This window comes from Dermacentor andersoni, chromosome 6 (genome assembly GCF_023375885.2).
Source record: "Dermacentor andersoni chromosome 6, qqDerAnde1_hic_scaffold, whole genome shotgun sequence".
Taxonomy (NCBI): Eukaryota; Metazoa; Arthropoda; class Arachnida; order Ixodida; family Ixodidae; genus Dermacentor; species Dermacentor andersoni.
This window is the reverse complement of record NC_092819.1, coordinates 145,501,816-145,519,715: the sequence shown is the minus strand read 5'-3', so window position 1 is coordinate 145,519,715 and position 17,900 is coordinate 145,501,816. Positions and strand designations below refer to the sequence as shown.

The window sequence follows — 17,900 nt, the reverse complement described above, 5'->3', positions numbered from 1 at the left end:
TCATAGGAGTGCGCAAGTACCGGTGGAAACTGCGTGCGTCGTTTGAGTTCTTGAAATGCGTCGGCCTGCGGCGTTTCCCATTTGAAGTGCACATCACATTTAGTTAGATGTCTCAGCGGTCAGCGATGTGTGAAAAGTTTTTGACAAAGGGCCTGTTGTAGGCGTTATGGAAACTATGGACTGCCTTCTTGTCGAGGGGCTGCGGGAACTTTGCAATGGCAGCTGTCTTCTGTGGGTCGGGCCAGACTCCAGTTTTGCTGATGACGTTGACGTTCACGTGATGACGGAGTGGTCTAGCGCACTCTTCCGTTATTATGCGATGCTTTGTAGCTGATGTTTGTCCCATCCTGGATGACGTCGAAAAGCAGCCTTTGTTTCGCCGAATACTTCTGAGCTGTTGCTGTTTACTGAAGAGGAGACTTGGATGTATGTCGAAGTCTGGTTTGAGAGCTTTCGTCGTCGGTGTAAATGCAGCAGAATAAGAGAGGACAAGCGCGTTGTTGGTTTCAACTCTTTCCTCGCTTTATGAGATCGTCGTGCCCTTGTTGATGTGCTTGAACTCATAGTTGAAGTTTGTGGGCATCACTTTCGCTTTCCCACCCTGCGGTCAAGCGATCCTTCTTGCGGCGCAAATTTCACGATCGAGCAGCAGACATTGGTCGCCCTTGATGACACCTTCTACGTCTGCGGGTGTTTCGCAGCCGACGGAAATGACAATGCTGGGGCGAGGGGGATGTGGACTTGGTTCTCAAGTACGCTGAAGGCACTCTGACAAGAAGCCCTCTCCGTCGGTATCGCTTGGTCTATGGACCGCATCATTAACTTAAACCTCAGGTCGATGATGGCGCCGTGTCTGGTTCACGAAGTCCATGCCGAGAAATACGTCTCGTGAACATTGTTGGAGGATAACGAAGGTGGCAGGGTAAGTCCAGTCATTAACTGTAATTTTTGCCGTGCGGATTCTAGTCGGCATTATGACGTGTCCTTCAGCTGTGCGAATTTGAGGGCCGTTCCTTGCAGTCTTGAATTTCTTCAACTTGGTGAGGAGCAGTCCACTAATGAAGCAATAGTCAGCTCTTCTGTCCACTAAGGCGTTGACTGGGTGGCCATCGAGAATCACGTCGATGTCGGTCGTTTTTTGCCGTGCGTTAAAGTTAGGTGTTGGCGTCGGATCGAGGCTCCATCGCGTTAATGTGTGGCTGGTACGTCTCGTCGTCAGGTCTTTGGTCGGTCCAGTCTTTGCTTCTAACCTCAGTTGTGCCGTTGTTATGTCGTGGAGATAGTCTCTTTGGCGTCTTCGTCGGCGGCGGAGGATCTTTGTTAGTTTGACGACCAGTAACCGCAGGTCCATCGGTTGCTGCTCTTAGTTTTCCAGATATGGGCTGATGGAGCGGCCCCGGGCTGGGCCAGTGTACGGTGGGCGCAGCGGAGACAGGTAGTGGCCTGGTGACGGTGAACAGTATGGACATGGAGGGCTCGACTGAGTGGCGGCGAGGTAGTCGGCGATGTCGTGTGGGCGTTCACCTTGCTGTGGGCGCAGTGCGTTGACGGCTTAACCTTGCAATCCCATCTCGCGGTAAGGTCATCGGTGGTCGATGTGGCCGACCTCTCCGCAGCAATAGAAGAGCGGACGGCAGTCGGGGCTCGCCAAGCATCAGTATTCCTTCAGTGCTCTGCGGGGCGATGGGTTGGCGTGCTGGCGACGGTGATGGTGAACGGCGGAACTGCGGCGTTACCGGGCCCTGGCACAGGCGCGGATGGGGAACGTGACGGCTGGCTACGGCGGCGTTCGTCATCGCTTCCGGCTGAAGTTGCGGCGATTGAGGTACTCCGAGTGATGGAGCTCCTAGCGTAGGAGGTCGGTAATTGAAGACACTTGAGGCTGTGATGACGGGCAAAGCTTCTAAAGCTCCTCCCCCACGACAGCTCTGATAGCCTCGCGCAGGTCATCGGTGGCCAGTAATTGAACACCGGTGCAGTTTGTTGAGTTAGTGCAGCGGTTCAATTGTCGGTTTTGGATTTCCGGTGTCTTCTGGATACTGATGACCTCGCGAAGAAGCTCGTCCATAGTCTTTCATGGGCTTCGTATCATTACGGCGAAAAGTTTCTCTTTCACACCCCACATGTTGTTCTATAGCCTACCCGCGTCGGTGGGCAACGAATTCCACAATGTGATATTGCTTGCAACACAATATTCCCGCAAGATTTCCAGCATGTAGTGTTGCGTGCAAAAAAAATATATCGCTTGAAAAGGTGGTCGTGACATTTTAAAAAGTTGGCGGCTGCAGATATTTATCTTTATTGAGGACTCTGCCATAAAGAAAAGTTGTTCTAAACATGTGACATAAGAACGTTTTGGACGTGTGAAGAGCTTCAGCCAATGCAGGCGCCGTTTAATCTCACTAATGCTCTGGCCTGCTCTAACCTCTTGTCCTATAATGGGGTTAACGCCTAGAGCTGCTTCTAAACACCTCTTTTGTTAGTAAAGCGAGTAGTCCAACACGCTAGCGCTGATTCCGTCGAAATGCGTGAGTGCGCGTGCTTGTGCAGGTTTCTAGCTCGCACATCAGATGAGGGGGAATTATGCGTGTATGATAAGCAGCTCTGTGCGCATTTTTACCGATGTACTTAGAACGCACTGTGAAGCTTCACGGAATGCGGCTGACGAACAACGTTCTCCTTATGGATCCGTCATTGTACAGTATCTTTAAGGCGAAACGCTGGATTGCACGTGCGTACGTCTCATGTAGTTTAAGGCACTATGTGTAATATTATCGCTTATACCTTTGCAACTGTACTGTCCATGCACCTTACTTTGGTATCGTTGTGTAGAAAAAAGGAGCCATTCCTCAATGTGTTCAAACATGAATGTCTCCACGTGCGAAAATGGCGCCACTTTCACGTCACGTACAATGCAATCTGCGTTAAATATAGACTCTCGCTCAGCATTCAGGAAGACATAGTTCGCCAGCACGTTTGACGATTCCAGAGGTAGTGGTCGCCTTTGAGAGAGCTCATTCCGCCATACTAGGCACAATTCTTCAAACTCAAAGCTCTGCTCACGAGCACCTATAAGCCCTGCAAGCGCGAGATATGTAACAGAATTTTCAGGGCTGCTCAGATATAGCAGCTTCGCGTTACACGCGTAGGCTCCATATATGACGTCGAGAAACTTGGGGCAGCAACACGCAGAGTTGCTCATTGGCACCCAGCGCCTTTGGCCGCAGCTCGCATACCGCGAATAGGTGCAGAGCACAAATGGAACATTGCATCGTGGAACCCAACTAGTTGTATGAGAAGTTAAGGTTGTAAACTTTGTAATGTGTGAATGTCCTTTTTGTTCTTGGCCGCGTCATTTCTTGACTCTAGTGCCGATATAGCATCAGCAGCTCGCACAGGACTTTTCACGTACCCCGCTACGGCTGCGCCTACACTGCCGCCAACCAAATTTATTTCTTTTCGGCTTGGTCAGTATTTTTTTATCACGTGGAGTACATACGGCAGATTGTTCCTTTCAAGGGGATAAAATGACGCGGACGTTACTCAAGTGACATCGTGGTTACGCCATGCCCTCCTGGCGAAATAGAAATATTAACTTTTTTAATTACTCCTATTATAGTTAGATGTGGCAGTTACGGAAATAAAACTGTACAGCAGTGATGTCACGCTTGCGTAACGCAAATTGAAAGACTAGCACTAATTTAGAGAAGGGTAAAATTAATTTATGTGTGCCGCTTGGGCTACAGGGTATTTCTGCGATCTTGCCCAAACAGCAAGAATGGGTAGTACGTGCCAGAACGGTCAAGCAGAACAAGCCGTAAGTACTTAAAAAAATAACCGCCCTTCCACTACAGCGAAGAGGGGTGCAAGCGAAGCTCGGGATGCACGGCTCTTCGTTACCGTAACGGCTCGCCTTTCTTCTCCCTTAAGGCGAGGTCGGCACATCGACGAACAAACCCTTTCTCGAGCGAGTTCCCGGTGGCGTTCACCAAACGCCGCCTGTTCTTTGGCCGAACGCATGATGCGCGGCCCGCTCCGCTGCCGTTCCATCAACGCAGCCTGCTCTTCGGTAGAACGAACCAAACGCGGCATCAACGTCTGACTGCTGGGCCTGAAGTGTCGGGAAACGGCGGGTGCGAGGCGAGCGAACACGCGATCACACACTTTCCCTTCTGTGGAGGGAAGGGACGCCTGTGATTGGCTCACGCCCAGCGCTGCGTCTACTTCTCCATGCATAAAAAATCACTTTAAAGAATGCGTATGATGAACCGGCAGTGGATGAATCGGTTAGCTTGGTGGTTTCGCAACCCGACAAACAATTTTTGTTTTCGCGTGAATTGAGGTTTTTCGTACGGTAACACAGACTCTGACACGAGTGAGGCAATATAATGCCATCTTCGGCTGGTTGTTTCTGAGCGCTCTGGAGCGCTCTCGCGAGCGGCGTTGTCTTCGGCTGGTTGAAAGAGGGTGCGCGCCCTGCGTTCGGCTGGTTCCTCTCGATTGCTCTCCTCCATCATCGAGCGCTCTGACGTGCTCCGAGCCCTGTCGTCGGAGCAGTCGTCGAGACTGAAACGCCATTGCAGCGCTGCGTCGCTGCTGCTGGCGACGGCCCACCGTAACCTAGGCAACCTAGGCCGCTGCATGCTGGCGTCTCGACGAACGCTCGTCCCGCCGGCGCGTCCGCCGGTCTTCCCGGCAGCGCCGGGAGCTTTGGATACACGAAACGTTGGACGTTCGCAGTAGTCACGTGGTTCTACATCTGCCATTTCCTCCTCCGAGAGCAAGTCGTACGTTCGGCTTGCGCGCTTGTCCTCTACCTCTGAGCTCGGGGAACGCCGGATCTGCCCGACTCTGCTTCGGGGGATGGAGGCAACCAGTCGAAGATACCATAAGCTTCACTTGAAAAAGCAGGCAACAAAAAAAAAATTGGAGGACGCTTAAGCTTCGCCTTCAAGAGTGGAACGCGACAGCGTTCCCGTCGACCCGCCAAGGAGTGTAAGACGCGCTACGGCGCAGCGACTACGCGCCCCGCATCGGACGCGGTGAGCGTCGAGCAACGCAGCGTTCGGCGCGACAACGAAATGTGCGCCTGAGCAAGCGACGCACGCCTGAGCCTTAGAAAGAGCTCGTTTCTAAGGCAACACCGCGTTCACTAGAGGCGCTTTTGTACCGCTTTGAAGCATAGAACTCGTGGCTCAGTGGTAACGTCTCCGTCTCACACTCCGGACACCCTGGTTCGATTCCCACCCAGCCCATCTTGCAAGTCGTTTTTTATTCATGAAGTGCCTGCTGGGATTTATCGCTCACGGCCAACGCCGACGACGCCGACGCCGACAACACCGGCTTTTCAGCGACACGAGCTCCTTAACGCTGTCGCGTTAAAAAGTGGCTGGGGTTCATCGTGAGTTAACCTAGTTATACGAGTGAACGCTCAGAGCTCTTCAGTGCTCATCCGCGACCTATATAGGCTGGGTCCTCAGACTGAGTGAGCCTCGTGCCTGCGGTGAAGGGATGACGCGTTCGCACCGGCGCTTCCGTCATCCAAGGCGAGAATGAGCTACCAAGCGCCGCCGAAGCAGCTTATTAAGACGCGGTTGTAACCCGACGTTATCGGCTCGCGTCGGAACACGTTGGTAGCGTCCGGTTACGTTGGGTGTGCCAGTGCGTCGAAGCATTGGTCGAGTCATAGACCCTGTTGTTCTCGCTAACGTGACGTAACGTGTGCGCGCGCTCACGCTACGTCTTAGTATATTTAGCCATTAAGATCTCACCTAGTCACGTGGTACACAGCGGCGAGGCTCCAGCGAGTGCAGCTGTGACGCGTCTCCGCAGCGTATCACGTGGTGTGACATCACATCGTCACACTTGCGCACCGGCGGAATGTCAAACGCGCACCGAGATTCACCTTTGGAGTTCTACCTCGAGGAGTAGAGCTTTCGCTCTAAAATTGTATTCCTCTGCAGCGGTGAAATAAAAAAAAGGTCATAAAAGAGGTGAGTGAGGTTAAGAAATTGGCGTTCTTCATGAAAATTTGCTGACATATGTAATACTTCCTCATGCGAAATTTGAGCGCAGCCCTATACGTGTTTTCATTTTGCGATATATTGGCAGGCCTGGCGCGAACAATCTGCCTCGTGCGGCGAGTTGCAAATGGACCGAAGTGCGGCACGACTGCTTCGCATATCTGTACACCGCGAGAGCCAGCTCGTTGGTAACGCGTGGGCACGATACACAGCAGCCCGCGCCGACAAACCTCCCAAACTAGGTGCGCTACTCTGAGCCCTCTCGTAGCCATCGTCGCCGCACTAAACTTTTCTTCTCCCGCTTTCTCCATATCCTCCTCCGCTTTCCGCCTCATGCTTCTGCTGCAGCCTCCTCTCAACTTCCCTCCTCGCTTGTTTAATGCCCGGTTGCGCCACGCGTTAGCTTTTCCTGTGCGCGTTCGCTTGCTTACGCGTGGTAGGGCGAAGGACCCCGATGTCGACGCTCGCCTCAGGAACGGGCGCCTAAAGCTGCGCTCTAAAAAAGAAGCATCAAGCGGAACAAGAACGTCTTCGTTATACTGCAAGCCGTGGTGGAGAACGTTAACATTTGGTGGCTCATTAAGTTATACAACGACGTCAGCGCACGCTAAACTACGAGCCGTAGACCCACCTAGAATGTGCCCCCAAAGCAGATCGCGTTCAATATAAAAGTCCGCGCGACCGCACAGTGGGAAAGTACGGTGGCACCTCTGGCTGGGTAGCAGGGTAGTACCGTTCAGTACCGCGTGGTAGCATGGTGGTAAGCGGAGCGTTCTTCTTGCCTTGGGACAACTACCGCTCTGAGACGCTGTCGTTGAGACGCCGACCCTCTGGTCGAAGCGTCTGCGAGGAGAGGTGGTGGCAGGTGCTGCACGGGGTTTTGAACGCGTTGCTTGAGGAAATGGCGCTCGAAGCACCGGTTGGCTTCCGCGTATGGGTAAGGCACCTTGGTAAGCGGGAACACCCCTGCCCCCCCCCCCCCCCCCCCATAACAGAGTGATATATAGTGCCGCAAATAACCACCCCCCTTTGTGTTGTCACAAACCACTCTCTTTGTGTTATCGCACTGCCCTTTGTGTTATCGTACAAGCGACAGCGACGCCTGGCTGTCATCCAGTCAAGAACGTGACGATAATAGTTGTCTGAAGAGCGCGGATTCGGGACGTTCAACATTCTTTGTCACATGTCGTATTTCTCCACGTATCTACCGTTTCTAAGCGTTGCGCAAAGCAAAGCACCATCAACAAGTACAAACTTGATGGGATGCAACGCACGAGTTTGTTCCGCGCGTCGTCGGCCGTCATGACAAGACACCTGGGTAGGCATATGAAAGGGCCCTACTTAAAGAGACGTTACCAATTATGAACGCTGGCATTACTGATGACACGTAACGTGAGCTCTCTCATCAGTCGCGGATTTGGTGTGAAGGCAAAACAAGCCAGACACACCTTAGTGTCCATCGAACAAGTTTGTTGTACATTACTTAAGTGTTGATAAGGACACCGGCCCTGCATTGAGATATTTGCGTCACCGTGTTACTTTTGCGTCATCTACATGCACTCGGAGTGCGGTTGCGTCATTAGTGTTACATTTGCCTAAACATTTCTTGCATTTGCCTCATTTCACGCACAAGTTTGCCTCAGTAGAATCACGTTTGCTTACGTTAGTTTTACCTATTTCCTTAAACGTTGAAGAAAGCGTCACGTATCACGGATTTCCATGTATATTGGGATACGTCGATAGTTTGTTTGCCATATCCCAACTTGGTGACAGACGCTTTAGAAAAGAAATGGTCTGTCTTAAGGGGTACCAGCTGAGGAAAACCACATGGAGAGCAGATTAGGATGTTACACTTCATGAATGCACAAAGGCAGGAATACATTTTTTTTTCTAAATGGGATAAGCCTGAGCAATATAGGTTTCAATAAATAGTTGGTTGCAGTAAAACAACGTTCATTAGCTTTTGGCTGTCATTTCCCACATTATAATTACATGTCCTGCAAGTCATTCATGCCCACCGAGCTGGATGGTGAGAATTAAAGTCAAATACCGTAATTGTTCACCACAGTAGTATTCGGTTTAAACCTATGGAGAGAGCTGAGCAATGCTTCTATCTCTGTACTTTTAGTTCAGTCCCTTCCACAGTAGCTTTTTCATTAACCTTTCTTTAATAAAATTAAATATATAACATGTTTATCGCCTTTGTGTGTCTCCAAAACAGAAATAATTGCTTACGAGCTATAGCCCATTGTGGTTTTCCAGTACAAGCCTTCTTGAAGAGCTTGTTACTTTATCCTGGATGTGACCCGCCGTGGTTATTCAGTGGATATGGTGTTGGGCTACTGAGCACGAGGTCGCGGGATCGAATCCCGCCCACGGCGGCCACATTTCGATGGGGGCGAAATGCGAAAACGCCCGTGCACGTTAAAGAACCCCAGGTGGTCGAAATTTCCGGAGCCCTCCACTACGGCTTGCCTCATAATTAGAAAGTGGTTTTGGCGCGTAATACGCCATAAATTGTTTACCCTTGATGTAACTGCGCTATCATAATATCTGCATTATGATCAACAACAACATCCAAACTATATCTCCATCACCACTGAGCATTTTCCTTTTCCCAAACCCCAACAATACGCAAAATGCTAACTGCAATTTAAAATAATATGTCGCAACCTTCACGGTGAACGGTGTAATTCAGTTTTCCGGCTCGAACGTTTGGAATGGGCTATGAATAGAAGGAAATGTAGCCAGAGACTTGAAGTTGAGTGCCAAATTATAATACTTCACTGACCAAACAGCATACTGAAATTTCTTTTACTGCCAGTGTTTCGTGCTTTCAGAATGTTCTACGTTCTTATGCAAAAACTATGAACTCGTGTCTCTTGGAATTTGTTCTAGCGGGCTTTCAAGTAGTGCATCACACTTACATGCCATGTTGCTAATGTTTTCTCGTTTACACATAACTTATATTCATAGTCGATGTCTAACCAGCTATATGCTTGGAACCTATCGGTCCAGGTAACATTTTGTGCATTTCTTTGGTGTTCTTAAATAAAGTGTGCCTACTCCTTAACTCCTCAAAGATGTGTAGCATGATAATCAGTGTATGGGCTGCCTCAATCCCTTTTCTCCTTTAACGATGTCTATTCTTTAATCGTAGTGTCTTACGTGCGAAAACCACAATCTCAACATAAGACACGGCGTAGTAGAGGACTCCGGATGAATTTTGATCACCTGGGGATCTTTAACCTGCCAACAATGCACGCGACACGAACGTTTTTGCATTTCGCCCCCATCGAGATGCGGCCACCGCTGCAGGCATTTGATCCCACGACCTCGTGCTTAGCAGCAATAGGCCATAGTTACTAAGCCACTATGGTGGCTCTCCAACAAAATATCTGATGGAATTTAGGGAGCAAAAACAACAACAAAATTTTGTCTGGCTGTAGCGGGACTTATATGAAGATCAGCATGCAAGCGCATGGCATTGAGTGAGGCTGCACCAGAGCTGCTCATATTTACCAATTGAAAAAAAGAAAGATTTATTTTTTTTTCTTCTGTATCTTTACAGGGAGGGTGGCCACAGCAAAAGGCACCGAGCCTGACAGAAGCTCCTGCTCCGTTAAAATTTTGGCCACAGCGAATAGCTTACACGTAGCACAAAAGTAAATACAGCATCGTCATTTTAAAATTTTATAACAGGAAGAAATAGCATTGTCAACTTGCACATTACAATGATAAATTACTGCTAGAATTCAAATTATTCGTTCTTTTAGGACAAGTGATATGCAGTTACTATATTACATGCACTCAATACAAATATATCAAAATAAATTACAAATGGTTAGCATAACATCCAGCACGAAATTAATACTTAGTAACATTATACAGATATCAGATTCTTAAACAGCGTGAAGAACTTAAAATATAAAGATCAAGGAACAGCAATTAACAATATAATAATCTCAGCACACTTTAAATATATAATAGGAAGTAAAAAACAGTCAGTTGTATTCGATTTCATTTTCAATAAACAAGAACTTGAAACATTTCATTGTAAGCACATTGCATTCCGTGGTGCCTAGAAGATTTAACAATGCAGAGATTTGATAACTAACACGTCTGCCATAATTTGTTCTCGTCCACTTAACACGCATTGCTTTCCAACGTAGTGGATATTCATTTTGCGACTGCGACCCGTATACATCAAGACGTTCATTAGGTTTTATGTATTGTGATAACTTTAATAATAAACTTGGGGGGGGGGGGGGGGCTTTAGTACTTCATATTTGATAAACAGAGGCCCTCTGCTCAAGTGTTGCGGCCTTCCTCGATAATTTTTTAAGACTCTCAGCACTCTCTTCTCTAATTTAATAAGTTTCTTGTAATTATGCGTATATGTACTGACCTATACTAATACACAGTAGGAAAGACTAGAGTAAACTAATGAATAATAAAGGACAGTTTTTAAACAAACAAGTTTAATGTCACTTCTTTTAAAAAAAGAACCTGTAATTTGGTAACCTCACCTTAAAGGTTATTAACGTGCGTATTCCATGATAGGTCCTCTCTGAACCACACACCAAGAAACTTGTCAGCTGGTACGGGTTCCAGTTCAGCCCCACGGAATTTAACCGTAATTTCATGATCACGCGGTTTGTTAATTGGCGCAAATATTATGTATTTCGTTTCGTTAACGTTTAGCTGTAGCTTACTAATGTGTACTCAATTCGCTAGCCGATTTAAATATGTATTAATTGAACTTTGCAACTCAGTCATCGATCTATCCGCAAAAAAAAGCACATTGATATCATCGGCGTAATTAGTAATCTTTTGGAAAATGGAATTGAAGAAAGATCATTATCATAAAGGTTAAACAATAGTGAACCTAGCATAGACCCTTGGCGTACACCATTCGGAACTTTTAATTAGGGTGACTTTACAATATTGACTGAAACATATTGGTATCTATTTGTAAGGTAGCTTTGTAATAATTTTAGTGCGATACCGCGTATACCGTTATGATGTAAGTTATCTAAAAGCACTTCATGATTCACCTAATCAAAAGTTTTCCTTAGATCTACGAATAATAGGCCGATAGTGTATAGCCTTTCTTGAAGGTTTTCTATGATTACATGTTTAGCATTCAGTAGTGCCTGTTCACAAGATCTTCTTTTCCTAAAACCGTACTGCGCTTCTCACATGATATTCTACTTAGCTATGAATCCTTCAATGTGGATATTAATGACTATTTCAAAAACTTTCGGAACCTAAACTAGCAGTGAGATTGGTGGAAAATTATTGGCACTGTGATGTGTTCCCTCTTTATGAAATGGACATACTCTAGCTATTTTAAGCGCATCAGAAAATATACCAAATTGAAACATTGAGCTAGCAATGTGACATATCGGAATAGAAATTACATCTGCTCCATGTTTGACTGGAACTGAGAGGATATCGTCAATACCATATACGCCATCATTTTTTAGATTTCCGATTATTTTTACCACTTCATGCATTATTTTAGGCAACAAAACAAGTGAATTCAGAAGTGTCTTTCTTTCCGCGCTTTCAGTGTTTGTGAGATTAACAGGTAGTATGTGTTCTCCACTACGTATAAATTGAGCATTTAATACTCTAGCAGCTTTCTTCGTCACTAACATTCCTCACTAACATCACTAACATGCAATTCGAATTTGGAACTTAAGCTGTGTCTCAACAATCGGTTTTCCTGTTTCTCGGTTCACACCATGCGCACAGGCGTATTTCTTTTGAGATAAATAGAAACAAACTCAACTCAGCTAAAAACACAGTGTTGATCATATTCTTCTGGTAATGAACTCTCAGATATAAACAACTTCAACAGCAAACTCTGATAACAAAGCTTTCGGTAAGCTTAGCCTGTGCTGCCAGAAATGGTACGTATTGCTATAATTGGGTTCAGAAAAGCCAACTCTATTTCTTCTGAAGCAGGCTGCTTACCTTGAAAGCGTCAGTTGGCTGACGCTGCAAAAGATTGGGTCCTTTGCCAGCGTCTGATCTCGATAGAAGCACGACGGCCACACCAACCAAAAGCACAGTCAGAGAATGCTTCATTCTGTTGGCTGATTATGTCCATAGCGCTCTGCTGCGGGTAATTTATACCCTCTCCGGTTAATTTGTTGCTGGCTAATAACTTCCGATTGGTTTTCAGGGGAATGGGCACAGCAGTTGTATTTTTCATTGGAGAAATTGCCGTTTGAAATTAATTCGCTTGTCACTCTCACATCATATCTCACCCTTTTTTCTTGTTCTTGCTAGCCCGTCGTTCATGCGTCGGCTGCGCATGCTTCGCTCATTGGCCTTCTGGAGCGGCGCAGTTTATCATTCAGTCGACAACATAAGAGGAAACTAATTGTACAAGGTGAACGAAGGCACCCGGAAGTTTGCGAAAAATATTTTTTTTTTCGTGTGTGTGGTGCTGTCATGCGTGTCAGATTGCCTCGACATTTCTGTGAAATGAACAACATCATTCCTATCGCAGGTCAGGCTTTTCTTTGATACTTTAATGTCTGCGTGGGCGGTACTCTAAAGCTTTTCCACTTAAAAAGACCATTGCGCCGCTGATGGAAAAGCCTGAGACCTTCAAAAACTCGCACTGGCAACTGGTGATGGATAACCGAAGCTGGACAGTGGGGGCATAGTGTATTCTTCAGCCACAGGCTCTAGTAAATAACGGCATGCGAGATTCCTGGCATGAAATTATTCCTATTCTCCCCTGACATTGACTTGTGCAATCAAAAGAAATTTTAGCGGGAAAGTGCCAGGAAATGAACTTATTCATTTTGAATGTCGGCGGCTTCAAATGCCGGTTTTCAAACCCGTGGCTCAAAATTCTGAAGTGTTTTGACAGGAACTGCACGTGAAGAACTCAGGATGCCCACACGTGTTCGGTGAAGCTGCTCGCTGATTATCAATCACTCGGTAACTTTATTGAGAAAAGAAGTACACTGTGGCATCATGAGCTATACACCTGCAATATCTTCACACATAGTCGCCCCCGACATTGAGACATTTGTCGTAGCGTGCAATCAGTTTGGAGAAACCACTATGTTAAAACTCGGTGCCCTGCGATGCAAGGCCTCAGATATGTATGACCTCTTCACCATACACTATCTGTAAGCGTTCATGAATGACGGACACACTAGTCCCACATGCCCATATTCATACCGGATAACAGCACGCACTTCCACTGGCGACCACGTTGTCAGCACGCATTTGTCTGCCATTGTGATTTGTACTCGAATAACCTCGGGCATGCCGGTCGGTTGCTACACTCTCAGCTTCGGTGCCCTATGCATTCGCCGTTCCTCCTCCGCTGGCGCTTCTTCCGCCGTTCACCCAGCAAGAGGCGTGGATTCTTATGGCGATTGTTTGTTTCACCTGGTGTACCACCTTCTCATTAAAAAAAAATCACCAAACTTACTTTCGAAGCGTCCCTCGTATATTGCACCACTTCGTGCGACCATTTTTTCAGAACAATAAAATCAGGGGGCGACATAGAAAATGTCAATTTTGCGCGATCCCGTCATCATAGCAATAGCGGACACCACAGTTTCCGCGACAAAGTGCCCATGTAATTATCAAAACCTGGATAAATTGCTTTGCTTCATAGTTTTAGCGGGCATGCTGTAATTATCGAATTAAGACAGCCGATAATAAAAGCATAAGCTTTTCTTACTAGAAGCTATGTGCCCCGCACTATTTCCACAATAAGTACGCAACGCTTTCAGCGAAATACATTGCTTTCCCAGATAATGTAATTAGACACTGGAAAGAGCAATACCGCAAACACTTAACTGTTGTAGCAATGGATACTACCGCAAACATTCACTCCGTATTCCTAAAAATTGGTGCTGGGCAGAAAGTATTTACCAAAAGGCTTTTATCTTAAGAGCTGACTGACTGCAGTTTATCAAATACACTGTGCCGTTTAAACACATTAATAAAAATGTAACCAATAAAATTTTCATAATGTTTGGCCTGTTGGCGATCGTCGCGCCCAGAACGTGGAGCGTAGAGTGACACGTTCAGAACAGTGCCACGCACTCCTCTGAAGCTATCTGAAATCTCTAGGTATGTGCCGTCAAACAAGGAGCAATTCTTTGTTTCCTTCATTGAATTAAGTGGCATATTGGCATGACATTTGTCTCGTAACATATCTTTATTAATGGTTGCAGATTAGAAATTTCCCGCTCTCTCTGCAGTGGGAGCATATCTGCAATCCCCTTTTATGTTGCGGGTGACAACTTCCATGTATTTCGAACCTGGAGGGCGTGACATGGGTTTCTTCAACGCATGCCTGTATTTGCGATCTTTGCTCTATTGCTTCAGAATACGTGGCAGAGTGTGCGTTGCTCTCGACGTGGTAGTGTAAGCAGAAATGTGGCAGAACAAATCATCACGGTTTAACATTCACCTTGTCCTTGTGGAGTCTGGCACCTTCTCTGCCTTCACGTCATTCTGCGTGCTCGTTGTTTTCCAGAGCCGGGAACAAAAAAGTTCCGTGATATGTTAAGCTTGAGAACATGTCGACCGAGCATAATTGTGACAACGCGAAGCCTCCTTTGCCTACCCCTCGGTGTTTGGCATGACTGTTGCGGTTGGGTCGCTTGGTATTTCAACTGATGTGCATATAAGCAAGCGCAATACGTGCGCCGGATGTAAGCTCCGGGAAGCGGGCTTATATAAGCCCTGTGTGCTGACCGACAGAGTATTTTCAGTAGCGCTTGGCATAAAGTCTGCCATACCATGTCAGCTGAAGGCATTCCTTGGCCACACAGACTTCAGTGGTGTATGTGATTTGATTTTCTTGGATTTTGCCGCTGGTAATGCGAGCATTCCCGGCCATTCCTACAGAATGAGTCTACAATTAGCGCGTCATATTGCTCCTATGTATAGACCTCTCATTACCATTTTTTTCCTACAAGCACTATACATCATCTTCGTCCTGCTAAAATCACTGCTTCATCTCACAGTGGGCATTCGCCTCATTTGGGTCTTCCATTTGGAATAGCTTGTGAACTGTGCATTGCGGAAACATAAGCATTCCTTGACTATGAATGTTCTATATGAAGAAAGAAAAGCGATTGTATGGATTAGGTTACATCGCATAGCGGTTAAACAAAGTATCACGAAACTTTACTTCGAATGGGTAACAAGATGATTGATCTTCAGGACTACACTGATATTACTTACGACATTACAGAGCGTAAGATGCCCCGACGCTACGAAAGAATACGAGATGACGTTCCTTTACATTTAGCAATGAATATTCTGGTACCTAAAGTAACCTATGGGTGTCGTACAACACACAAGTTTAGCTAATTATATTATTTTGCGCAATGCGGAAGCGTCTGATACTTCCGAGTCGGTGAATATTTTCAATTTTTTGAAACTTCTTCACCTTGGTATTTATCGTACCGCTCAGCCTAACCTAACCTCGCACGAGCTTCCTCGTTGAAGAACTAGGCTTCTAAGCAATGTAGAAAAATGTACTGACATTTGCTCCACCAGCCATTAAGAACAAAAAAAAAAAAAGATTACGCCTTCCCCATGCACTGTGATAACCTAAGTAAGCGAATCTTTCTGTGCTGTTTGCGTTGGTTGACTCTAATTGGAAGTGATGTTTACAGCCGCTGTTTATCAGCCTTTACTGCAACGCTACAATGGTGAGTTGATGGTAAACGTTACTTGCGTGCTCCACTTGTATCTATGTATTACACTCAACACACAACGAGTCGTTTCTTGAGGCTTTGTTGTGCGTCATTGTTCAAGGCTAGCGAGAAGGTTAGCACTGTCGTTGTTTTACGCGGCGCAACGCATTGTGACAAAAGTGTTAAACATTATTTAAAATATGGAATTTTACGAGCCAAGCCCACAATCTCATCATGAGGCATGCGGCTGTGGGGGACTTCAATTTATTTTTCATCCCGTGTGGTCCTTTACTGTGCAGCGAAATCTGAGTGCACGAGCGTTCTTGAATTTCGCCCCTGTCGAAATGCGGCGGCTGCGGTTGAGTTCGAACACATGACCTCCAGTAACGCCATGGCCACAATAATTACCACGGCGGGTGCAGAATTGGTTAAGGTCGTCTAGCGAGTACACTGTCATCTAGATACTGTGCTGCTTTTAAGGCGCCTTTGCGTTCTCACATCCTACGTCAATCGTCCGCTTAACAAACTTTCGCGGGATTTATTCTTTGGAAAAGTACAAACGTACTGTAGCGTGCTTTCAATTACAATTTATTCAGCTTGTGTGCGACTGCGAATGTGTCTGGTGGTAGCATTTGATTTCCTTCCTACATAGCTTTTTCTACCTCCAGCTCTTACCCCGTGAGCGGAAACAGCGAGAGAAGACTGACAATGCTGTCATTCGCTCGTTTAGTGACTGCATTGGCTCTATCCATTCTCTGCGTTCTCTCTCTGCCATTCTACTAGCTCCCCTCTGGGCTGTTTCACTTGACTACAGTCGGATACAACTCAAGTCTGCTGTGAAGCCCCGCCCACGCCCTCATAACCGCCAGCCACTCTTCCTCCGCAAGGCTGTCAGTAGTTCGTACTTCAATCTTTCCCTCTTACCTAAACAAGGCGGTAACATCAAAAATAAGATTTTAAGCAAGTGATTTTACGTTTTCACTCGTCTATCTTAGTTGAACGGTGAAAGTTTATTGCACTGAAATAAAACGCATGCTTAGCTGCAACTATTTATTGTCAAGTTTCACTTCAGTTGACTGTGAAGTTTCATGAGTACAATGTGGTGAGCAGTGAAATGAACTGTGCGTACTGTACGTACTGTACGAACTGTACGTAATCAATTGTAAAAGTGAAATACTCAGATTCCATACACTTTGTTCCTGTCTGTTGCATACCTCATCACTTCCACCGATGAAAATACTTTTTAAGAACAGCAGACACTCCGGAGCTATCAAGTTCGACGCCATTTTGATATGGTCGTATGACGACGATTTTGTTTGCGTCTTTGATTCTGTGAAAGTCTGGCTGAATCGCTGGCATATTGAAGATCTGAAAGCATTTGGCACGTATGGCCTGACGCAAGGTTTGATGTACCCGGCCTCGATGGACTCGGGCAGAACACTTGATCCGAGATTGAGCACAAGGCGCTAAGTCTGGATTTCTTTGTCGTCGCGCCTCGTTTTAATTGTTTTTACGTTGATGACATTCTGTTCACGGAAGCCCTCCAAGAGATCAGCCTCAGTACGCTCCAGTACATTATCATCTGCGACGGTGTTCCTAGTATGGTGTGGAGTTACTCTACCTGGGACGTCCCTGAATGACACTAGTTTGGGCAGTTTTTCGTAGTATTTTTGATCGCACAGCTCCAGAAGGAGATCACCACTTGCCATTTTCGATGCTTTGTAACTTGGGTCGAAAACTTACGTCAGCTTTCGAGACGAGGAAGGGTGAGATCTGTTTCACTGTCTCTTCAGGCTTATAAAAGTGTATGACGCGACACCGTGAAAAGTTTTGTGTTTCCTTGCCAAAAATTGAAAAACATCTTCGGTGCCCCCTCGTTGCTGAGGGCAGTCAGGGAAGAGCGGCCCATAAGCAGACCGGAGGTTTTCGGCAGCGATGCCAGCCGCCCACCAACGAGCCCAGCAAGGGGACGCGACATGAGTTCCCAGTAAAGAGGCACTGCCAACGCCAAGTGTATATCGCTGCTACAACCACATACAGCATAACCAAGACTGGTTAGCCTCACAAGGTCAACTCTTGCAACCCATCACATCAGAAGTAAAAGGAAGTGACTAGAAGACAGGAGAGATTTAAAATGAGAGAGCAAGACAAAGGTTGGAGAGAAACACAATAAAAGGGTTCT

General features: G+C 46.5%; 1 protein-coding gene across 1 annotated transcript in view; it reads right to left on the bottom strand.

Moving 5' to 3' along the window:
* LOC129380180 (uncharacterized) overlaps positions 1-12,119 on the bottom strand; it is a 38,855-nt gene extending 26,736 nt beyond the window's left edge. Inside the window, exon 1 of the mRNA XM_055066944.2 lies at positions 12,006-12,119. Within this exon, the coding sequence (XP_054922919.1) occupies positions 12,006-12,119 (114 nt within the window). The remainder of the gene's footprint in view (positions 1-12,005) is intronic.
* Positions 12,120-17,900: the final 5,781 nt, after the last annotated feature.